The sequence below is a fragment of the Panthera uncia genome, chromosome B1 (genome assembly GCF_023721935.1).
Source record: "Panthera uncia isolate 11264 chromosome B1, Puncia_PCG_1.0, whole genome shotgun sequence".
Taxonomy (NCBI): Eukaryota; Metazoa; Chordata; class Mammalia; order Carnivora; family Felidae; genus Panthera; species Panthera uncia.
In genome coordinates, this window is record NC_064811.1 from 202,472 (window position 1) to 226,794 (window position 24,323).

At 48.8% G+C, this 24,323-nt stretch overlaps 1 protein-coding gene across 4 annotated transcripts in view; it reads left to right on the top strand.

The window, feature by feature from the left end:
• PCGF3 (polycomb group ring finger 3) overlaps positions 1-20,286 on the top strand; it is a 53,628-nt gene extending 33,342 nt beyond the window's left edge. For 3 of the 4 annotated variants that reach the window (XM_049630117.1, XM_049630118.1, XM_049630119.1), the window contains 3 exons: positions 1,282-1,392; positions 2,333-2,421; positions 3,042-5,584. In XM_049630117.1, the coding sequence (XP_049486074.1) occupies positions 1,282-1,392; positions 2,333-2,421; positions 3,042-3,320 (479 nt within the window). In that variant the 3' untranslated portion in view covers positions 3,321-5,584. Of the gene's footprint in view, positions 1-1,281; positions 1,393-2,332; positions 2,422-3,041; positions 5,585-12,442; positions 12,581-18,551; positions 18,633-19,085 lie in introns of those variants that run through there. The other variant, XM_049630120.1, reaches the window with a different exon arrangement.
• Positions 20,287-24,323: the final 4,037 nt, after the last annotated feature.

Here is a 24,323-nt window from a genome sequence, read left to right on the forward strand (position 1 = left end):
TCTTGGAGAACCTGGGAACAGCCCCACACCATCTCACGCCTTTATTCCTGAGCCAGCTCTTATAGGATTGTTTGATTTCTTTTCAAGCTAATCCAAATTTTCCAGACCAGCCTTTTGGTTTGGCACTTGCCGTATTTGGTTCCAGCAGCCCATCCCTCTCTAGTCCGGCAGTGCTGTCCCTTCAGTTCTGAGGGCCACCCTCTTTCCGCCAGAGCCCCACCCCCTGCATCGATGCGCTCCCACATGACTGGGCACGCCAAGCGTCTGTGTGGGTCCAAGATGTGACCAAGATGTATTCCTGGCTCCGTTGAGCTCATGGCGTATAGAAGACAGACATGCAGGTAAAAAGTGCAACAGTTACCAAGTGAGCTCCACAGAAATGTTTTTCATGGAGTGATTTGTAGGTTATTAGTTGGAGCAACTTGGGTGTAAGTTTTCTTTGCTGCTGCTGTGCGGCCCTGAGCAGTGACTACTTGCTTCATTACCCGGGTGTACGCTTCAGAGCCACTTGTTGCTAAAAGCCCATCCGTAGCTGCCTTGTGTCATATGCTCCTGCCCTCTCATTGTCCGGCCCGGCCCCCACTGCGTTTGGGGAGCCTCCTCCGGTGTAGCCAGCAGTGACTGGAGTGCTGACTGTGGGGAGCAAGAATGCTGACTGGCGTTGCTTCTGAGGAGGAGATCACAGGGCACTGTGGTGGATGGCCTCTGTTCCCCAAGGAACCTTCCTCTGGCTTCCTCCTCCGGATGCGGCGAGCTGTGATGGCTGGCCACGGACACCAGGGGGCAGCCTTTACACACCGTCTGGCACACCTGGGTGGCCATCTAGCTGTGAAAGCACAGTGCGAATCAGGGGCACTGCTGGTTTCTAAGCTGTGGCCGTAGGCATGAGGTGCTAGAAGGCCCGAGTCTACTACTGAGCAGCCTAGAGGTCAGCGGGTCGTGTTTGCTGTGCCCCTGAGGAGTCCCAGAATGTTGACCAGACGCCACATGTTGAAAACAGCAGTCTTGGGTCTTGGGGGTGGGGGGGAGGATGGGGGTGGGGGGGGCATCTCTTCACACAACTGCCCCGTCCTGCAGCCGGGAGTCTATGCATCGACGGGGCGGGGTGGCAGCGGCTCCAAGATCCCGAGGATTCGGTCCAGATTTATCTTCTCATTAGTGGCAGCCGTCGAAACCTCCCAATCCCAATCTGTCGTTTTCTTCATGTGGTGTTTGTGAACAGAATTTTAATGTAATCCGTTGCCTCCTTAAGATTAAAGAGCATATATTCATTTTTAATAGCGGAAATGAGAAAACAGAGGGAATTCTACCACAAGTTAGGCATGGAAGTGCCTGGAGACATCAAGGGGGAGACCTGTTCTGCAAAACAGCACCTAGATCCCCATCGGAACGGTGAGTGGGCTTCTGCACACCTGCTGCCAAGGCCGGCCTTTATTATGAACCCCTTTCTCAGGTGGCCCTGTGCCTCCCTCCAGCGTCCTCCGGCACTCCTGGTGCCGATGGGAATGCGGGGCGGAGCTGAGAAACGGCTTGTGCACAGAGGGGTCCTGCGTAGGCGAAGTGAGGGAAGCATGGGGGCCCCGAAAGTACCTGGAGGTGGGGTGCAGTGCAGGCGGGCCTCCTGAGACTTCCCCTCAACTGTCCTGTTGTAGAATGGCAAAATGACATTTGGATTCACTGAAAAATTAGTGGGATTTTTAAGTCCACGTGCCATAACAAATTATTCAAATCTTTGATGCCATGGTACTTTTCTAGTGAGCACAGGGATTCCTGAGAAGCTTCTAGACCACTCTGTGTGTTTCCCATAATCTTAGAAGAAAGGAGACGTCCTGGCTGGGACCCCTGGGAAAGGTGGAGCCCTGCAGAGACGGAAGGAAGGCAGTTGGGGGCTGTTTGGGAAGCCAGGGGTCTTGTCCCAACTTCTTACGTACAATGGAGTCTTCATTTTAAAAGTAGTGTTGGAACAATAAATATTGTGGGAGTCCTGCATTACTCGTGGGTAGTTGGTGTGTTAAGCATTGAATAGTATTGGGTGTGGGGGGCTTCTCTGCCCCTTTCACCCTGTCCCTGCCACCCTGCTGTGCCCTTGTTCACACACTCACAGACCCATGCACAGCTGACTTCAGCTTCCTGGGGCCCCTGCACTTTACAGAAGACGGAGTTTTAGCAGGTGCTTTGGAGACCAGCTCTCCCCAGTTGCATATGCTCTTAAAGGTGCAACTGTCTTATTTGAGTGAATTTTTAGAGCATTTTGAGTATACCTTACAGTTAAAAAAGTAATGGTTTAACATTCCGGATTTCATAATACAGTGTCTTCTGTTTTTGCTGAAAGGTGAAACCAAAGCAGATGACAGTTCGAACAAAGAGGCCGCGGAGGAGAAGCAGGAGGAGGACAACGACTACCACAGGAGCGATGAGCAGGTAGGTGGCGCTCTGCCTCCATGGCCGCCCCGTCCGCCCCCTGCAGGTGCCTCATACCCCGTCCCAGCGAGAGAGGTGCTGCAGACTGTCCCGCAGGGGGCTCCCTCCACTTAGGAAGGAAAGGCCAAACAGCCAAGTAGACATGTTAGAACGTCCAACGTCTTAGTTTTTCCTTCTCTTTCTTTTTAATTGCCACAGTAATATATGCTCACTATAAAACATCTTAAGTATAAAAACATTAAAGTCCATTCTCCACACATCACTCCACAGGTGGGAAAATTTGGTGCTGGGCATTTTTCCGTGCACGTGCCCATATTATATAAAAGAAGGTACGGTCCAGTCCTGTATTAAAGGAAAAGAAAAAGTGCAACATTGAGGAAAATCTGTGCAGACGTCATTTACTGCATTACCAATTTAAAAAAGAAAACAATCACAGAGATGCTGTTAAGAGCATTTGATCAAGTCCTATAGCCATTCCTACCCAGCTTTTAATACAGCATCCTATACCAGTGAGAAAATTAAAAGGCCACAGAGTGGGGGAAAATATTTGCAAATCATATTTTTTGTCTTTTTTTTGTCTTTTCTATCTGTGTATCTATTATAATTTATTGTCACGTTAGCTAACATACAGCGTATACAGTGTGCTCTTGGCTTCGGGAGTAGATTCCTGTGATTCATCACTTACATACAACACCCAGTGCTCATCCCAAGTGCCCTCCTCGATGCCGTCACCCGTTTTCCCCTCCTGCCCACCCCTCTACCCCCACCATCAACCCTCAGTTTGTTCTCTGTATTCAGGAGTCTTTTATGGTTTGCCTCCCTCTCTGTTTATAACTTACTTTTCTGTTCCCTTTTCCAATGGTCTTCTGTTAAGTTTCTCAAATTCTACATATGAATGAAAACGTATGATATCTGTCTTTCTCTGACTGAATTATTTCACTTAGTATAATACCCTCCAGTTCCATCCACGTTGTTGCAAATGGCAAGATTTCATTCATTTTCATCACCAAGTAATATTCCAGTGTATATATAAACCACATCTTCTTTATCCATTCATCAGTTGATGGACATTTGGGCTCTTGCCATAATTTGGCTATTATTGATAGTACTGCTGTAAACATTGGGGTGCATGTGCCCCTGTGAATCAGCACTCCTGTTTGGATAAATTCCTAGTAGTGCTATTGCTGGGTCATAGGGTAGTTCTATTTTTAATTTTTTGAGGAAACTCCACACTGTTTTCCGGAGTGGCTGCACCAGTTTGCATTCCCACCAACAGTGCAAGAGGGTTCCCCTCTCTCCGCATCTTCACCAACATCTGTTGTTTCCTGAGTTGTTAATTTTGGCCACTCTGACTGATGTGAGGTGGTATCTCACTGTGGTTTTGATTTGTATTTCCCTGGTGATAAGTGATGTTGAGGCATCTTTTCATGTGTCTGTTGGCCATCTGGATGTCTTCTTTGGAGAAGTGTCTGTTCATGTCTTTGGCCCCTTTCTTCACTGGATTATTTGTTCTTCAGGTGTTAAGTTTGATAAGTTTTTTTCTAGATTTTGGATACTAACCCTTTATCTGATATGTCATTTGCAAATATCTTCTCCCATTCTGTCCGTTGCCTTCTAGTTTTGTTGATTGTTTCCTTCACTGTGCAGAAGCTCTTTATCTTGATGAGGTCCCAATAGTTCATTTTTGCTTTTAATTCCCTTGCTTTCGGAGATGTGTCGAGTAAGAAGTTGCTGCAGCTGAGGTCAGAGAGGTTGTTGCCTGTTTTCTTCTCTAGGGTTTTGATAGTTTCCTATCTTACATTCATGTCTTTCATCCATTTTGAGTTTATTTTTGTGTCTGGTGTAAGAAAGTGGTCCAGGTTCATTCTTCTGCATGTTGCTGTCCAGTTTTCCCAGCACCACTTGCTAAAAAGACTGTCTTGATTCTATTGGATATTCTTTCCTGCTTTGTCAAAGATTAGTTGGCCATATGTGTGTGGGTCCATTTCTGGGTTCTCTATTCTGTTCCATTGATCTATGTGTCTGTTCTTAGGCCAGTACCATACTGTCTTGATGACTACAGCTTTGTAGTACAGGCTACAAGGCTGGGATTGTGATGCCTCCAGCTTTGGTTTTCTTTTTCAACATTACTTTGGCTATTTGGGGTCTTTTGTGATCCCATACGCATTTTAGGATTGTTTGTTCTAGCTCTGTGAAGAATGCTGGTGCTATTTTGATTGGGATTGCATTGAATGTGTAGATAGATTGCTTTGGGTAGTATTGACATTTTAACAGTATTTGTTCTTCCAACCCATGAGCATGGAATGTTTTTCCATTTCTTTGTGTCTTCTTCAATTTCCTTCATAAGCTTTCTATAGTTTTCAGCATACAGATCTTTTACCTCCTTGGTTAGGTTTATTCCTAGGTTGTTTGGGTTTGTTTTTTGTTTTTGTTTTTGTTTTTAGCATTTATTTCTTCTTGAGAGACAGAGCACAAGTGAGGGAGAGGCAAAGAGAGAGGGAGACACAGAATCCGAGGCAGGCTCCAGGCTCTGAGCTGTCAGCAGAGAGGCCAACCAACGAACCGCGAGATCATGACCTGAGCCAAAATCGACTGCTTAACTGACTGAGCCATGCAGGCGCCCCATTCCTAGGTATTTTGTGGTTCTTGGTGCAATTCTAAACGGGATTGATTCCTTGGTATCTCCTTCTGTTGCCTCATTATTGGTGTATGCCAATTTCTGTACATTGACTTTATATCCTGTGACTTTGCAGAGTTCACATATCAGGTCTAGCAGTTTTTTGGTGATGTCTTTTAGGTTTTCCATGTACAGTATCATGTCATCTGCAAAAAGTGAAAGTTTGACTTCTTCGAACTGCCAATTTGGATGCATTTTATTTCATTTTGTTGTCTGATTGGCTAGGACTTCCAACACTATGTTAAATGACAGCGGTGAGAGTGGACATCCCTGTTGTGTTCCTGATCTCAGGGGGAAAGCTCTCAGTTTTTAACTGTAGGCCTTTCATATACGGCTTTTTTGATGTTTTTAATATTAAAAGAATTATTCACCATGACCAAGTGGGATTCACTCCTGGGGTGCAGAGCTGGTTCAGTATTTGCAGATCAATCAACGTGATACATCACATTAGTAGAAGAAAGGATAGAAACCATATGATCCTGTCAATAGGTGCAGAAAAAGCATTTGACAAAATACAGCATCGTTTCTTTATAAAAACCCTTAAGAAAGTCGGGATAGGAGGAACATATATGTTAGAATGAACATGGCAGAAGACACTCTTTTCCACAGTAGTCTGCAGAGCTGCGTCTTTGTGGAGAAAGTCACGTTACAATTGGGCTTCAGTAATTTAGGTTGTGCTTGTGGTGATGTCTCTGGTCTTTTGTAGTCTTTGCTGCTTTCCACTCAGAGTCCCCCTTAGGATCTCCTGCAGGGCTGGTCTAGTGGCCATGAACTCCTTTAATTTTTGTTTGTCTGCAAAGGGCTTTATGTCTCTTTCTATTCTGAATGACAGCCTTGCTCGATAAAGGATTCTTGGCTGCACGGTTTTCCTGTTCAGCACATTGAGTATTTCCTGCCACTCCCTTCTGGCCCGCCAAGGTTCAGTGCACAGCTCTGCTACTTCCCTTATATGTCTACCCTTGTAAGTTAAGGACCATTTGTCCCTAGCTGCTTTCAGAATTCTCTCTTTATCCTTGTATTTTTCCAGTTTCACTATGCTGTGTTGTGGTGTTGACCTGTTTTTGTTGATTTTGAAGGGAATTCTCTGTGGCTCCTGGACGTGGATGTCTGTGTCCTTCCCCAATCTAGGGAAGTTCTCAGCCATAATTTGTTCAAATAAACCTTCTTCCTCTTTCTCTTCTTCTAGAACTCCTGTGATACAGATATTATTAGGTTTCATAGAATCACTTAGTTCTCTAATTCTCCCCTCGTGGTCTAGTAATTTCCTAACTCTTTTTCTCAGCTTCATCATTTTCCATAATTTTATCATCTCTTTCACTTATTCTCTCCTCTGCTTATTCCATCCTTCCTGTCACTACATCTAGTTTATTTTGCCCCTCATTTACAACATTTCTTAATTCATCGTGACTATTTCTTAGGTCCTTGATCTCTGCAGCAAGAGATTCTCTGCTGTCTTCTATGTTTTTTTTTCCAAGCTAATGTCTTATGACTATTATTCTAAATTCTTGTTCAGACATGTGGTGTATATCTGTTTTGAACAATTCTCTGGGTGTCATTTCTTCCCAGAATTTCTTTTGAGAATTCTTCCGTTTCGTCATTTTGGCTAGTTTTCTGTCCCTTATGTGTTTTAAAAGCTTGTTATGTGTCCTGCACCTGCAAGCACTGCTATATTAAAAAGAAGCCATACAGAGTGCAATGCCTGACCCTTAAGGAGGTGTTTTTGGAGTGTGTTGCATGCTCTCTGTTATTGTGACTCTGGTTGCTTTATCTCCCTATTTGTAGTGGTGGTTTGGGCCTTCCATCAGGTGTTCTTTGATTTGTTTGTTGAAGTAACCCTGGAAGAAGGAAAAAGGAGAGGGGGAGAAACATTATCCCATACAAAGAGAGAAATGAAAGATGTGGAAAAAAAAAGACCAGGCAGAGAATCAAAGAAACTATAAGGCTTAATCCAGAGAGAGAGGAAAATAAAGAAGAAAGAGATACAGAAAAGGTAAAAAGAATAAAGATGCCTGATTAAGCAGACAAACAACCAGAACAGAGAAAGAAAGAAAAAAAAGAAAAAAATATATATAATAAGAATTAACCAAAAATCAAATCAGAAACCATGAGGCTGATTCCCAAGGGAGGAGAAAAAAAGAGGAGAGTGGGAAGAAAAAGAAGGGAAAAGAGAGAGAAGAGAAAAAAATAATAATATTAAAATTTTAAAAAGTACCAAACAAAACCGCAGGACCATTCTGTGTTGGCGCCTGGGACCGGTGGCAGCTCTGGTCTGGAGGAGGGGCTGTCTGGTCGGGTCAGTGTCAATCTCACTCTGGTCGATACGCAGTTACCAGGCACGGAGGGGCGGGTTTGGTGTAAGCAGGTCCCGCCTCCCCTGGGGGCCGCTGTCCTGTTCCCTGAAGCCCCGCTGTGTTGGTGATTGGGAGAAAAATGGCAACACCCCAGTCTCTCCTCCCTGGACTGGGTGTCCCAAACCACGCTGTTCAGGTGGTCCTCACAGAGCAGCGTGGGAGGCCAGCTTGTCTCGCTCCACAGTCTCCCGTGCCTCCCAGGCACTCAGCTGAGATTCAAAACCTGACGTCTTAAAGAGTCCCATTCTACACGGTCCTGGTTCTGGAATAATGCCACTCTGCCCAGCCGACAAAGGGCGTCTGGCTGGCACCTGCAAGGTCTTTTGTCCTTGAGGAGGGCAATACACCTTCTTCCCACAGTACTCAAAGGAGGGACCGCTCTCTCCCAGTGTGCCCCTGAGATCGCTATCACGCCCAAGCTGGCTCCCTCCCCACCAGGCCCATGCACCCGGCTCTGGTCTGGAGAAAGTCACACACCCCTGATAATTACCATCTTTAGCTTCTGAGGCTGTTTGCAAAGTAGAAACTGGCACTCTCTGTGTTTCTCGTTCCCCCGGCTGTGGTCCGGAGAGGTTTTTCTCTTGTCCAAATATAATACCACACTTCCACAGCCTCTCTTTCTCTTCCTTTCGTCTCCACGAAAGGGTTTCCCTGCTCCATGCTTACACTGACCGTTTTATCTTTTCTAATTCGCATACACACACCTCTGTCCTGCCAAGCTGTCTCTGTCCACCTGTGGAGATTTTTCTGTCTCTCCGCAGACTGATTTCATGGGTGTTCCAAGTGTTGTGACGTCGATACTCCTGTGTTTGAGGGACGAGGGAAATCGCGATCCCTCTACTTGTCCACCATTTTGACTCCGATACAAGTCATATTTCTGATAAAGGACGTATATCTAGACTATATATCTGTTATAACTCAGTAAGAAGATAATCCAGATAAGAAATGGATAAGAGATTTCGGTAGATGTTTCACCAAAGAAGACATAAAACTGGTTAGTAATCACGTGAAAGGACGTTCAATGTCATGAGTCTCTCAGGGAAATAGAAATTAAAACTATAATGAAATCCCGTTTCATACCCACTAGGATGGCCGCCATCAAAAAGACAGCCACTGGCAAGTGTTGGCAAGGATGTGGAAGAATGGGGCCCTTGTAGCGTGCTGGCAGGAACATAACATGGTGTGGCCACTTGGGAAAACAGTGTGGCAGTTTCCTAAGGAGTTCAACATAAGCTAACCATACAACCCTGCAGTTTTCCTAGGTGTATATGGAAACCTATTCACACAAGGATTTGTACATGAATGTTCACAGCAGGGCTATCATACTTACGATAGTCAAGCCGGGGAACAGTGCGAACTTCAGATAGACAAAATGTGGTCCACGCGTACAGGGACGTTCTGGTCAGCAGTGAAAAACAATGACCCCAGCACCTGCTACACCACAGTGACACTCGGAAGGACTTTACAAGGCAAAGAAGTCAGATGCAGAAGACTGCATGTTGCACAATTCCATTTGTGTACGATGTCCCCCAAAGGCCAATCTCAGAAACAGGAGGTAGTTGGGTGCCTGGGGCTGGGCAGGAGCAAGGGTTGAGCACAAAGCAGGATGTGGGTCTTTATGGGGTGGTGAAGATTATGTAAAACTGGATTCTGGTGGTGGCTGCACAGGTCTGTAAGTTTACTAAATACTATTGAAGTGTATACGAAAAACATACGTATGAATTATACTCCAATGAGGCCGTTAAAAACATACTTTAGTGTGTTTAAACAGGTGACACACTCATGTACTTCCGAGTTCATATCATATGAAAGATATAACCTGAGCACCCCTGTGACTGTCCCTGCTGCCCCCACATCCACGCAAACCTGAGTGAAGCAAAGAGTTTCTTACCCCCCTTCCCCTGCGCACACGGAGAGCCCGGCGGTGGTGCTTAGGGCTTCTTGTTGGTCTCTGACTTGCATCTGCTTACCGCACCCTGGTCTGCATGATGCCTGTTGCTCTGGGCTTGGGGAGCAGATGGCCAGGTGTCCTGTGTCCTGACAGGTGTCCACTGCTGGGGACAGAATTCAGTCTGTCACTTACAGAGAAGCACACAGGAGGCCCCCCTCACACTTAAGGATTTTACTGTCCCTCAACCTTCATTCAGTTTAAGGTTGTTCCCAGGTGCACTCAAGTTTAGAAGTGTTTCCCATCCTTAGGGAATTTTTTGTGATTAAGCTTTCTTTCTTAAAGTCTGCTTTTTCTAATATCAATGCAGCTGTGTCAGCTTTCTTTGGTTAATATTTGCTTGGTATTTCCATTTTTTTCCTAACTTTCTTAAATGTGACGCCTGTCACAACACAGAACTGGGTTTTTTTTTAAAAATCAAATGAGTGGGGTGCCTGGGTAGCTCGGTCGGTTAAGCGTCCGACTTCGGCTCAGGTCATGATCTCACGGTCCGTGAGTTCGAGCCCCGCGTCGGGCTCTGGGCTGACAGCTCAGAGACTGGAGCCTGTTTCAGATTCTCCCTCTCTCTGACCCTCCCCTGTTCATGCTCTGTCTCTCTCTGTCTCAAAAATAAATAAACGTTAAAAAAAAAAATTAAAACAAAAATCAAACGAGAAACTATCTTTAGCTGACAAGTTATTTCACGTTTTCCATTTACCGTGATTAACAGTAACTCTGGGTTTCTTTGTGCTGTCCATTCATGTTTTTTTATGTTCCCCCCATTCTTACCTTCTATTGAATGAGTAAGTTTTCTTCAATCCCTTTTTTGCCTCTACTTAGCAACTAGTTGACAAGTTATATGTCCTATTTTTATTCTTTTAGTGGCTGTGAAATTCTAAAATGAATATTTACATTTTTTAAAGGTCTGAAGTTAACAAGAGTCTCCCTTTCCCCGAATGACACAAGGGCCTTGCTCACTCTGCCTGGGGCCACCCTCCCGCCTCCTTTCTCTCTTCCCAGACCCAAACCCGGCCGCGGACTCTTGTCCCGCCTCCCGGCTCACCCTTCTGTGGCTTCCCATGTCTTCCTCCTGGACATGGGTCTCTTTTCTTTAACTGTACCCCCTCCTAGTCGTTCTCTGTTTTGTTTACAGATGGCTTTGTTTCATTTTAAGTCTTGAGTGGTAATTTCTCTGTGCATTTTCTGCCAGCGCCTTGCTTTCCAGGCTCCGTGGCCACACCTGGAGAGCCGTCCACTGCTCCTTCCTGGCGCCTTCCCCACTCGTGCGTAGGTGTAGGGTTCCTTTTCTTTCTTTCTCCTTTTCTTTCTTTCTTTCTTTCTTTCTTTCTTTCTTATTATTTTGCTTCCTAAATCTGAGAATTTATGTCCTCCATTATTTTGGGGAGATCCTTAGTTGTTATTTCTTAAATTTTGCCTTTCCCTTTTTCTGCCTTCTTCCTCCAGAACTCGTTACGAGTTTGTCAGACACCCGGTCCATTACCCTGTCTCTTACTTTTCCTTTGTTTTGGTATTTTAATTGATCCCTTGGCCTCTGTACTTCTTTTACGTAATTTCTTCATATCGGTCTTGTAGGAAATTAGTCTGCCTTCAGCTGAGACTAATTTGTGGTTCGGCCACCTGTGAGTTTTTAGTCTAAGTGACTCTGCTTTTATTTTTAGAAGTTGTAGTTGCTTATCTTTTATACCTGTCTGTTCTTAATTCACAGTATGTCCTGTTTTTAATTCCTTCTTTTGTATCTCTAGTGATTTTAGGCCTACATATTTCCATTAATTCCTTGTGAATTCTTTTATCTGAGTTTTCGAGAGTCTGTGCCAGCTTTTAAATTTTTTTTAATCTTCATTTATTTTTGAGAGAGAGGGAGCGGGGGAGGGGCAGAGAGAGAGAGGGAGACACAGACTCCGAAGCGGGCTCCAGGCTCCGAGCGGTCGGCACAGAGCCCGACGCGGGGCTCGAACTCTGAGTGGCGAGATCGAGATCTGAGCCGAAGTCAGATGTTCGCCCCGCTGAGCCCCCCGGGCGCCCCCGATTGTGCCATTGTCTCGTGGCTGCTGCTGCAGACTCACTCTCTGGAAGTGCTGTCCGGCCACGCCTGCTCTGCAACGCTTTGTGGCCCTTGTGGCCTGGGGTCCGTGGTGTTGCATCTGCCAGGCATCCCGTGGGCTAGAATCCCTTCTGTTTCGTTACCTTGTGGTTCCTTGTTACATGGCCTACTGTGATCCCCTGTCCTGTTGATCATCCAGGAGGGACTCTGAGCTTTCAAACTTCGCGGCTTCGCTCGTGGTTTCTCCTCGTACTTTTTCTCTAGTGAGTCTGCCACCCTCCCTCAAGGCCACGCGTCACACTCACGTCCTTTACGAAGCCTTCTGTGGTGCATCTCGCGTGGGCAGGGGCACCCGCTTCAGATGGCCGTGTGCCCTTCCCCCTCATGCCAGCGGAACACTCGGCCCGGGGCCTGTGGGAAGACGCACATGTGTCCCACCAGCCGGAAGCTCAGGACAGGCTGCGTCTGCATCAGCCAAACTCTGAGACCAGCGCCGTCTGGACAACGAATAAATAATTCTCGGGTTTACTGTAAATATTCATTTGTTTATTTTTATTTGAAAGAGCGAGAACACACGCGATCGAGGGAGGGCAGGGAGAGAGAGAATCTCAAGCAGGCTCCGTGCTCGGTGCGGAGCCTGACGAGGGCTTGATTCCACGACCCTGGGCTCTAGACCTGAGCTGAAATCAAGAGTCAGACGCTCAACCGACTGAGCCACCCAGGTGCCCCTCAGATTTGCTTTCAAGTAGTATGTTTATAAGACAGAATAGAAGACACTTTTAGATTACATTTCGCAAAATGGTAAACAGAGATTTTAAGAGAATGTGTGTAAAACGAGTAAAATGAAACCCTCTCCCACAGTGTTGAGGTCAGACAGACGTCTGATTTCACGAAGTCCGCGTTCTCGCGTCTGACGGAACGAGCGGGCACGGGAGCAGGGGCCCCGAGAGGCAGCCCGCGGACCCCTGTCTGCGGGGCTGCCCAGCCGTGTCCTCCTCCCACAGGTGAGCATCTGTCTGGAGTGCAACAGCAGCAAACTGCGGGGCTTGAAGCGAAAGTGGATCCGCTGCTCGGCCCAGGCGACCGTCCTGCACCTGAAGAAGTTCATCGCCAAAAAACTTAACCTTTCGTCTTTCAACGAGGTAATAGTTAGGCCACAAATAGAAACTATGACAAGCCGGTTCTCATTTGTAAAAGCGATACTTCTACGGTTCTTTGTGGGTTTTTTGTTGTTTTGACATCTCCGTTTAGAGATTTTAAGTCAGAAAACAAAACTCTCAGTTTGTTTTGCGTACCCCCAGACAGCGTGACGCGGGACATGGTGATGACGAGAAAGGAGGGAAGGCCAGACGGAGCGTGCGGAGCCCCCACAACGGGAGAGAGTGCTGGCGGGCGGCGGGGACAGTGTGACCGTGCTGGGGGGTTTCATCTCAGAGAGACTCTGTTCTTTCGTTTCACAAACGGAGGGCTGACTGCCTGCCGGGTGGCAGCGAACGGGTGGGCAGGTCAAGATCTTGTGGGGATGACGGGCCGCGGGTGTGCGCGGGGCTGGTGGACGGAGGGCCGGGCGAGCGCTTACGCTGGGATGTGAGTCGCCGGTAGGAGTCAGTTGTGCGTAATTAAGTGCAAGGAGAAGGCGGCAAGAGGTATGGCTTTAAAATAGTCCTCAGGCCGTGAGGAAAATGGGTCACTGGGGCCCAGAAACGGAAGCAGGAGAGGCCAGCAGGGGCATCAGTGGCAAGAGTCCAGGGGAGGTGGACCAGGGTGGTGCACTGCAGACGGCAGAATTGGACAAACTTGAGGGACGTTTCAGAGGGAGTAGTAGGTTGAGCAGTAGCCCCCCAAATATGTCCACATACCCCAGAATCTGTAAATGTGACCTTTTGGGGAAAAGTAGTTTTTTCTAAATTGAGTAAGGATCTATAATTAAGATAAGAATCACGAGATGAGATAACCCGTGAATGTCCCGAGTGGACCCTAAATCCAATGACGAGCGTCCTTACAAGAGAGAGCAGAGAGAATTGAGACACACACAGAGGAGAAGGTGATGTGAGGGCAGAGTCACAGGGGGTGATGTGGCCACAAGCCCAGGAGCACCTGAGCCACCCAAAGCTGGAAGAGACAGGAAGGATCCTCCCCTAGAGCCTCCAGAGTGAGCTCAGCTTTGCCAGGGCCTTGATTTTGGGCTCTGGACTCCACATCTGTGAGGAAGTAAATTCCTGTTGTTTTAAACCACCAGGTTTAGGGTACTTTGTCACAACTGCTACAGGAACCAGAACAGATTTTGGTACCAGGAAGTGGGGTGCTGCTGTAGCAAATACCTAGAAATGTGGACGTGGCCTTGGACTTGAATCACTGGTGGAGGCTGGAAACATTTTGAGAGACGATGAAAAAGGCTGGATTGCTGTTGGAAATAAGGTCATTTAAGGTGACTCTGGTGGCCCAAAGGAGGTGAGGGGCGCAGGGAAGCCACTCTGTCACCTAGGAGGATACATGTCACCACAGGCACAATGTTGGTAGAAATGGGAACGTGAAATATGCTTCTGACAAGGAAGAGAGGACGCAGAAGCAGTCACCATCACACGGTGGCAGCCAGCACGGGGGGACTGTGCTCTCCGACCACGTGGAGGCGATGAACTTGGGCATTTGGCCCAGGAGGCCTCCAAGCCCAGTGTGAAGGTGTGGTCCGGGTCTTGCTGCTGTCAGTAAAATAGGAGAGATGTGAGTTGCGGAAGGGACTGCTGAGCAAAAAGGAGCCAGCACTTAGGCCTGTCACGACTACAAACGGACTGGAATACTAGGGTTTCGCTGTTGGGAAAGCATGCTCTGGAGGGAAGATGGAGAGTGTGGCTGGACAGCCTTTTGCTGAAGACGTTAGATGTGTGACTCAGCTGTCTCACAGAAACTAGGAATGGGTCTGTGGAGAACCATCCTGTCTAATGGCCTGGATCCATAACACATATGGGAGACCCACAACATTTTTGAGAATGTTGTACCAGCAGAGTGACCATCACCTTTTCCTGAAGGGGACAGAGACGGGAAGAAACAAGAACAGGCTGTCAGACTTCCAGAGTTTTGCAGGCAGGAGATAGGCTGACAGAGCTACGCTTCGTGAAGAAGAAATGACGCCCAGGGCAGAGCCTTAGGCCCAGATGGTGAGGCCGTCGTGAGCCCAGAGAGCAGAATCTCACTCAACCCACAGTGCTGTTTCTCTGCTGGGTTTACAAACTTGCTTGAGACCAGTGACCCCTCTATTCTTCTAATATATTACCCTTTGGAGGAGGAATATCCTGTGTTTTTCCCAACCTTGTATATGGGGAGCAGACAATGTGATTTTAGTTTCATAGGACCCACAGCTAGAGAAGAATTTCAACCCGGGTGGATACCCAGAGCCTCACCTCTGCCTGATTCATATGCTTTGGAAGGGAAAGTCTGGGACTGTTGGCTAATGGTGTCCGAGGAGATTTTGGAATTTGGAGTTGCTACCGCAATGGGTTGAGACTCTTGGGAATGTTGGGATGGGGTGAGTATATTTTACATGTGGGGTGGGTGTGGACTTGGGGGGACCAGAAGGCAGACTGTCTATCGCAGGTGAAATGATGACTCCACTAAAAGATGTGTTCATTTCCTAACCCCTAGAACATGCGAATATGGCGTTATTTGAAAAAAGGCCTTTGTCGATGTGTCAAGACTCTTGAGATGAAGAGATCATCCTAGATCCTCTAGCTGGACCCTAAATTCAGTGACAAAGGTCCTTATAAGAGGATGGCAGGCACAAATCGCCTCAATAGATTTTAAAAGAGAGGTACTTTACAAAGCACCTTCTCTGACCACAACAGCGTGACGTTAGAAATCACTAACAGAAGGAAGACTGGAAAGTTTGCAAAATTGTGGAAATTAAACAACTCACTTTTAAAGAAGTAATGAATCAAAGAGGAATTAGAAAATACTTATAGACAAATGAAAACGAAAACACAACTCACCAAAACCCTTGGGGTAAAGCAAAAGCAGTGCTGATGGGAAATTTGCAACTATAAATACTTACGTTAAAAACAAGAAAGGTCTCATCAACAACCTAGATTTACAACTTGAAGAAGTAGAAAAAGAACTAAACCCAAAGCTAGCAGAAGGAAGTAACTAATAAAGATTAGAGCAGAGATAAATGGAATAGAGAACAGAAAAACAGTAGAGAAATTCAGCAGTTCTTTGAAAAGATCAACAAAGTTGACAAAGTTCTAACTAACGGACTAAAAAAAAATTACTAAAATCTGAAATGAGGGTAGAGGCATTGTCATAGTTCTAGAGAAATCAAAAGGATTGTGGGGCGCCTGGGCAGCTCAGTTGGTTAAGCATCCGACTCCTGATTTCGGCTCGTGTTGTGATCTCGCAGTTGTGGGATCGAGCCCCATGTTGGGCTCTGCAATGACAGTGAGGAGCCTGCTAGGGACTCTGTCCCTCTGTCTCTGCCCCTTCCCCGCTTGCGCATGCACTCTCTCTCTCTCTCTTTCTAAATAAACAAACAAACAAACAAACTTGAAAAAAATTGTTAAAATGTTAATATTACCTAAACAATCTACACTCAAAGCAATGCCTATCAAAATCCCAATGATGTTTTTTGCAGAAATTAAAAAACCCATCCTAAATTTTATATGAAATTTCAGGGGACCCTGAATAGCCAAAACAATCTTGGCATAAAGACAGACATCTAGGTCTATGGAGTAGAATAAAGAGCCCAGAAATAAACCCTCACGTATGTGGTCAAATGATGTCCAGCGAGGGTGTCAAAACCACTCAATGGGGAAAGGACAGTCTTCTCAACAAATGGTGCTGGGGAAACTGCACATCCACACACAGAAGAATGACGTTGAAGAGGTGCGTGCACCCCACGTTCACAGCAGCACTGTTCACATCAGCTAAGATGTGCCAGAACCCAGTGTCGACAGACGCGCGGGTGAGAAAACGTGGTCCATCCGCACGGCGGAATGTTCTCGGCCTCGAAGGGGAAGGACGTCCCGCCGCCGGCCGCCACACGGATGGACCTGGAGGACGTTGTGCTCCGTGAAATAAGCCGGTCGCGAGGGGACGAGCACCGGATGATTCCACTTACGGGAGGCCCGTGGGGGACGCAGACCATAGAGACAGACAGCGGATGGTGGGGGTCAGAGGCTGGGGGCGGGGGAGACGGGGAGCTGGTGTCCCCTGGGAAGATGAGAGAGTTCTGGGGGTGGAGGCTGGGGATGTTCACCGCTGCGAACGTGCCCAACGCCACGGAGCTGCCCACGTGAAAAACGGTTAAAATGGTAAATTTTATGTGTATTTTATCACATTAAAAAAAAAAACACAACAGTAAAAAGGAATGAACTGATGATAGAAAGCCCCAGAGACCCCAGGGGAGTGTGGCCTCCTGGCGTCCAGGCAGAACTCCAGGAGATTACGTGTGAAGCCCCCCCAGGGGTGGTGTTTCAGGGAAGGCACAGGGGACTGATACTGAGAGAGCCAAAATGATGTGCTGGTGTTTTCGGCGGGGCTACTAGAGGGAAGAAGGGGTCGGGAATGAGCACGCAGGTGGACGGCCTCTCGAGACAGGCCGCCGTGGCCACTGCCTGCACACAGTGGAGAGGGAAAGTGGGAGGTGAGTGTCAGGGCCCCGGGTCAAGGTTGGGGTCCTTGGTGTGTGGTGCCCTTTGGCCCCCGGGGTCATGGTGAGGTTGTCCAGAGGAGAGGGTTGGTGTGGGTGAGAGGCACGCCTGGGAGAGGTGGGGTTCGGCGTCGGGACAGTCTCCTCCGAGTTGGCCCCAGGTGGCCCCACGTGTGTCCCCTGCCCAGCCCTCATGCAGGTGTAGGGGGCTTCTTCCCCTCGTCCCGAGGGAGTTGAAAAGACCACTTGAGTCCACGTCATTTGTCATCAGGGAAACAAATTAAAACAGTGAGATTACGCTCCACACCTATCAGAACGCCAAAGTCCAGACCTCTGACCACCACACGCGGGAGAGGGTGTGGAGTAACAGACCCCTGTTCGCGGCGGCGGCAACACAGAATGCTGCGGCCAGTTTGCAAGACAGTCTGTCAGTTTCCTACAAAATGAATTACACTCTTACCGCATGATCCAGCAGTCCTGCTCCCTGGCGTTCGCCCGAATTAACTGAAACCTTACGTCCACACGCACGCACCTTGCCCACAGTGTTTGTAGCAGCTGTGTCCATAGTTGCCCAAACTAAGAAACAACCAAGATGTCCGTGGTAGGCGATGGTAATAAACTGTGATCCACCCAGACAGCGGAATCTTACTCATGCTAAAGAGAAGCCAGCTATGAAGCCATGAAAAGACCCGGGGTGGGGGGGTGCGGATCTTCAATGCACGTGATGAGGGAAAGAAGCCAGTCTGTTTCCAGCTGTGGGACCTTCTGGAGAAGGCGGAACCACGGGGGCTACGGGGGGAGGGGAGGGGGGAGGAGGGTGAACAGCCGGAGCCCGGGGCAGCTTTAGGGCAGCGAAGCAGCTCCGTGTGGCGCCAGGGTGGTGGGCGCCTGCCACCACGCGCTCGTCCAGACCCACGGGACGTGCACCACCGAGGGTGACCCTGCTGTGGACTCGGGGTGATGGCGACGCCTCGGCTCCAGCAGGCGCACCGCCCGGTGGGGATGTGGATCGCGGGGGAGGCTGGGGGGGGGGACCGGGGGCGTGGGACATCCCTGTGCCTCCCTCACGTTTGCTGTGAGCCTAGATCTGCTCTCAGAATAGCCTTTTTTTAAAAAGAAAGGAGAAAGACCATCTGAAGAGCCCATTACCTTTCTCCACTGAGGTAAGAGGAACAAGCTTGGCCAAGAGGTGGACTGAGGTGGAGAGACAGGTGCTCTGGGGTGACAACAGCTGAGCGCGCCCCCTGGGGGCCGTGTGGTGGGTGTAGACCCAAGCCCCAGGTGCTCTTGGACCTGGGATAGGTTGGGGCGGGGCCTCCCGAGCGCTCCCCACCTGTGCCACCTGGAAACGGGGCCCGTCGGCCACAGGCAACTGACTTGTGTGACCCGACCGGCGTCGCTGGCGCAGCCCGGAGGCCACGTGTGCTGAGCGCCGTGCCCAAGGCACCCTGACTGAAGCCTTCTTCTCCCGCCAGCTGGACATTTTATGCAACGAGGAAATCCTGGGCAAGGACCACACGCTCAAATTTGTGGTTGTCACGAGGTGGAGATTCAAGGTGAGACCCGTCACTTTGTAAAGATTGGGTTATTTGATTTTCAGAATCTGCTACAAATGGCAACTGCTTTTCTGTGCATATTTTCAACTAAGAGCTTAGAAATAACAACTCAGTCACAGGATTATTCTGGAATCATCAACACCAGAGTCGGTGTGGCCGGGGTCCTCAGGCGAGCACCGCCCCTCCTGGCCAGGCTGGCTGCCCGCAGTCAGCTGTGGGGGTCAGAGGACGCCCACAAGCCTTTGGGTACCGCTCTAAAGCAGGAAGCAGATGGCAGGATCCCCGACTTGAGGGGCAGCCCGGAGAAGGGGGTGACAGCCAGTAGGACCCCAAGAGGAAGGGCGGGGCCGGGTGGGGCAGCAGCTGTGCGGAGGGAAGGGGCCCGGCCCGTCCCCCTTCCCTGCCCCCGCGGCTGGCGATGGTGACGCGCCCCGCTCTGACTTTGTCTTGCAGAAGGCGCCTCTCCTGCTGCACTACAGACCCAAGATGGACTTGCTCTGAGCTCGGCCCTGGGCCGGCCCCGCCGCGCCCGGGCTGTGGCCGCCCTGCAGGTGTCGTGGGGACCAGATTTCTGAACAGAGTATTTATAACTTTTGTACGAGAGAACTCACACTCACCAAGACACTACCAGCACCGCGGTCATGAGACGACGAAACACTTTACTGCACAGTCTTAGCGGCCGAAGAGGCGCCTCTCACAGACTGGATGGTAAACACAGTGGCCACGCGACCTTCGCTTGCTTTCCAGGCCTTGGAAATCTGGTCATTTCAGTTTAGTTGATGAATTAGGGTTCACGATAAGCCTCGAAAATACTTGTATGTTTATTGAACCCTTCCTAAGTTATTGAGAAAATATCTTTTCATGGTGAATGACGCTATTTATGTTGCCTTTAGCTTCCTGAAGACTTAGAAGGTATATAAAGGTTTAATTTAAAAGCATACCAAAAGGGGTTTCCATTAATGAGTTAGCCACGGTATTTAATTTCCACATTAGGAAACGGGAAAAGCTGACGGCGCCTCTGCCTCGCCTGGCGCTCCGGGCTCCGAGGGCCACGCGGCCCCGAGGCGAGGAAGGGCTCCCACCGGCCCCCGGACGCCCCCAGACGCGGGCGCGGCGCACTCAGCAGGGCGGGGTGGCTAGGCCGGCCGCACGCTGCCTGGTGGAGCCGCCCTTGTTCTCAAACATCACTGGTGCGCGTCGGGTTCCGAGGGCTGAGGGCCCCGCTTAATTCTTCCTATCTGCATCTTGCTGAAGGGAGGGGTGGTGGCTCTGGGGGGCGTTCCCGTCGGATGAGGGCCGGTGCCCCAGGCGTGCCGGCTCCGGTCCCCACCACGTCCACCCTTGGAAAGCTGTCCCCCGCCCCTGCTTGTGCACAAAGCTGGCACTCTGTTGCTGTTCCCAGCCGAGCCTGGGAGGAGCCCGCTGGCTGCTTTTTCAGTGACTTAACGTTCTCAAGTGCCGGTCACAGGCAGCACACATTTTGTCAACCCCTTTCTCCTCCCAAGTGTTAATATTTTTGTGGAATTAGAGAATCAATATTTGTTCCTTGAAAATAGTAACTTGGAACACGTAAAGCAAGAAGGAGAAAGCAACCATTTTCCGGGGCAGTGAAAGTGTTGTCCTGGGTTCTGTGTCTGTCCTTGTCCTCTGCACCCCCCCCGGCCCCGCACCCCTTTTCCTGGGTTCCCCGTCTTTCCTTGTCCCCCCCCCCCCCCCCCCCCCCCGCACCGTGCTTCCTCGGTGAGCTTTGGGTTCCTGCCCCACCCCCACCCCCGCCGTCACCTCCGCTCACCCTGCAGGCAGGCTGGGGGCCCTGGGTCCGTCAGCCCCCGTCCACCACCTTCGTTCATGGACTGTTTCACCTTACCAGAATTTTTTTCTCCCTTTGCTTCGAAAGTTACGGTTGGGTTTCTTCTGCTTCCCATTTCGTACAGGTAAATGTCAGGAGCAGCTACTAACGAGACCTGATCTGGGTGACGAGAAAATCATCCCAATTAACTCAGTCCAAGGGATTCTAACGTAAGGCCTTTTACAAACAAAGAAACAGATTGTTAGGGACTGGTCAAAATTCACGTCTTCATTTAAGCCCATGGACTCCCAGTACTGTTCGAATTGTTCAGTTACCTAAGCTTGCTACTCATCCAAATCATGTTTTAGAGTTGCTCTACTAGGTTTAATGAGTAGATGTGTATGAGTAAATATTACCTGTCTACCTCAAAATACACATCACTGCTGAAGCACTCTGCACAACCATACATTACCACAGTGCGGTTTTAGGGTTAGCGTTAGAACTTGGGTATTTGCCTGTGTAGTGGAGGGGGGGTTAGGGTGAAACAGTGTAAGCACCCAAATTCAAACAGAATCGGCTCACGGTTCAGATTAGACTGAGTATCGCCGTAATCCTCTCATAATATATATTTGTAACTTTGTAGCTATCTTTGAAATCACTTGAATTTGCTATGGTGCTAAGTGGACGTACTTAAATACACAGAGAGGTGGAGATGGTCGGAGCCAGTGCTGACATGGCCGGCAGGCTGCTGGCCCTCCTGTGACCCCTTTTGTGATCGTGTCAACCTGACGCAACCTCAGCAGCAGAAGTACCTATTTTTCTAAGATTCCTCGTGCAGACTGTCTTCGCTACAGGACGGCCCCGGGGACCCCGCCCCTCAGCTGACAGGAGCCCAGAGCCTGCGTCCCAGGGCAGCTTCCGTGGCCCCTTCCCCGCTGTCACGCTTTCGTGTCACATCAAAAGGCTGAATTTAATTTCTTCCAGCATGAAAGCCAGGATCAGTTAGTGATTGGATCCTACGAAGTTTTTTCTTTTAACAGATGGAGTTACTGTGAAGTAGTTTTCACGACCGTTTATGCTGGTAAAGCAAGAGCTGTTCAGTTACCTTCCCGCGTCACTGTCCGCGGCAGCGGGACTCCCTGCCCGGCGCGTGGTCTCGCTAAATGCAGTTTTCATGAAAATAGAAAATTCAGATAGAATATATAAATATTGAATTTAAGATTTGGGGGGTTAAAAAAAAAGAAAACTTAACTTTATAAAATTATTTATTCTATTTTAAGCCTTCTATCATATTTTCCCATTCGATTGTTTGGTTTCCGTGGTCCAGCTTTATTTACAGGCATATAAAATGAAATTGTGACATGTTTTGCAAGCTTCTTCTTTTCCTTTGAGTAGCTTTTAATTTGTACGTTTTGTTTTATATAGATACAGAGCACTGTTTATGCTTTTGTGCAATAGGTCCCAAGATGCATTTACTAGACATCTGTTTAAATTGTAATGCCGCATCTCTTCTGCTCAATTGAAAGGGAATGTAGGTGGAATTTCAAAATATGTACATTCAGCTATTTGGTTTCTCCTTTTCACTGTTGTTACGAGAGTGCTGTTTTGGGGGATGGTGTGTGTGTGTGTGTGTGTGTGTGTGCGCGCGCGTGCGCGCGCGCAAGAACACCTGCCAGCAGTATCGTAGGGCACGAGACCCAGCAGGCCGCCGTGGAGCGACACGTGGCCGTCCCGGACCGGCCTCGCGGCCACCCTGGGTCCCCTATTTTCAGACCCCGTGTGCGGCCCTCGGGTGCCCTGCCCCACGCCGACCAGACCACGGATGTGTGGGTGCTACTTCCACAGGGGCTCCCGAGCCCTCCAGGGCGTGTGGCCTCTGATGCCTCCCTGTGACGAAGTCTTTAGAAATCCATTTCGTTTCTTCCTAAAGTGCACAGGATGGCATTTGACAGCAGCTTAAAACGTGTCATTGGGCCGAATGTTCCAGACACGAGTCAGCTGATTTCTACTTCACGTGCGAGTGTCAGATGTGCTCTTAAGACACTGAAAATAAACTTAGCTCAGAACAAATCCTGTTTCTGTTTCCTCAGGAAATCATTTACGCTCCATCATGTGTGACCTTAGCGCCATAAGCCAAGTGTCTCTCTGCCTTGGGATTTAAACCAACTACGTAGGTCAAGATCAGTAGATTAGAAAACCGTGATTCAAACCAGCCGGCATCTTGACACATTCTGTCCCCGCGAGGCAGGGACAGGTGTGGCGCGGCTGTAGCCGCCCGGGCCATCAAGGAGGCTCTGTTTGTGCGAATGCCCGCCCACGCTTGGCCTGCATCACGTGGGGTTCGCCACGTCCACGAGCGCATCTGAAGGAGGGACTGTGGTTTGAGTGTCCCCTAAAACGTGTGTAGCGTTAGCGTAAATGTCTGTTCCAACAACTTAATTGGGTATAAGAAAACCATTTTTCCCCAAATGATGTAGGGTTCAGGGGTGTGAGCCGCCACTAACCTGACCGTCACACGTGGCAACATGGAAGCTGTCGCGGTTTGTTGAGATGAAAATGCAGATACGTATTTTTGACTGTTTAATTTGAAAGTTTACATTTTTTATGCTTTGTGTTGGTGTGTAATTTTTGTACTATTGGTGGCTAGTTTTTGTCTAAAATCTTTTTTGGAATATTGCTTAAACGTTTTGATTTTATGATAGTGAAGCTTGTACTCAGTGTTTTGCCAATTAATATTATATGCTTGTAATAAAAGCAAAAGAAAAACATACCTAAAGTTTTTTCGGGCTGGAAGTTTATAAAATATTTCAGGAGCATAACATGGATGATCTGTTGGCACCGCAGTGACCTGAAAATTACCGCAGGCGCTGTTGGCACACACCCCTCCCCCCATGCCCTCCCCCGCCCCGAGCCCCATGCCCCCCTCAACCCCTCACCCCGAGCCCTCCCCCGCCCCGAGCCCCATGCCCTCCTCAACCCCTCACCCCGAGCCCTCCCCCACCCCGAGCCCTCCCCCACTCCGAGCCCCGTGCCCTCCCTCACCCATGCCCTCCCTCACCCCAGGCCTAGCCCTCACAGATTAACTACCTTCTCACTCTGCCTCACGCGGCACTTGTATCTTGGATACAGAACTTCACTGAAATTGGTCCAGTGTTTGGACCAGAGGTTTGGCGGGAACTGTGTGTAAAGTCCATGCTGCTCATCTATTTGCTTGCAGCAAGAACTCACTTTGGTTTAGAGCTGCACGTGCCGATGAAAATACTGTTAAAAAAAGAACCTGCTAATCCCTGTGACAGTGTTTGCTTCCCTCTGTTAAGATGTTAACGGGTGTTCTCCAAAGGAGCAGAACCAGTAGAAGATACATGCGTATACATATCTGTGTGCATGTGTGTTCATGAGCATGCTACAGAGCACACACGGGTCCTGATTTCCCCACGGTGTCAACTTTGTTCAGTCGTAGAGCAAGGTTAAAGCAGGTTTACATCTAAACTCAGTGACATTTCACTACACATTTAATTTGGCTTCATACACAGCACACAAAGCAAAGCACATAAAAAATCATTAAAAAACAAGATACAACTAGGGATAAGCTAACAAACCAAATGCAAAGTCAGTCTGAGTGTGGAGTTGAGTTGAGGACTTCTTCCGGTCCAAGTCTATGCAGACTGCTTATTCGGTCCAAGTACTGGAGGAAATGTTCTGTCCGAGGAGTAGAGGGTCTCTTCTGTCCAGGCAGTGGGGGGATCTGTGTTCTGTCCAGGCAGTGGGGGATCTGTGTTCTGTCCAGGAAGTGGGGGATCTGATCTGTCCAGGCAATGGGGGATCTGTTCTGTCCAGGCGGTGGGGGATCTGTTCTGTCCAGGCAGTGGGAGAATCTGTTCTGTCCAGGCAGTGGGAGAATC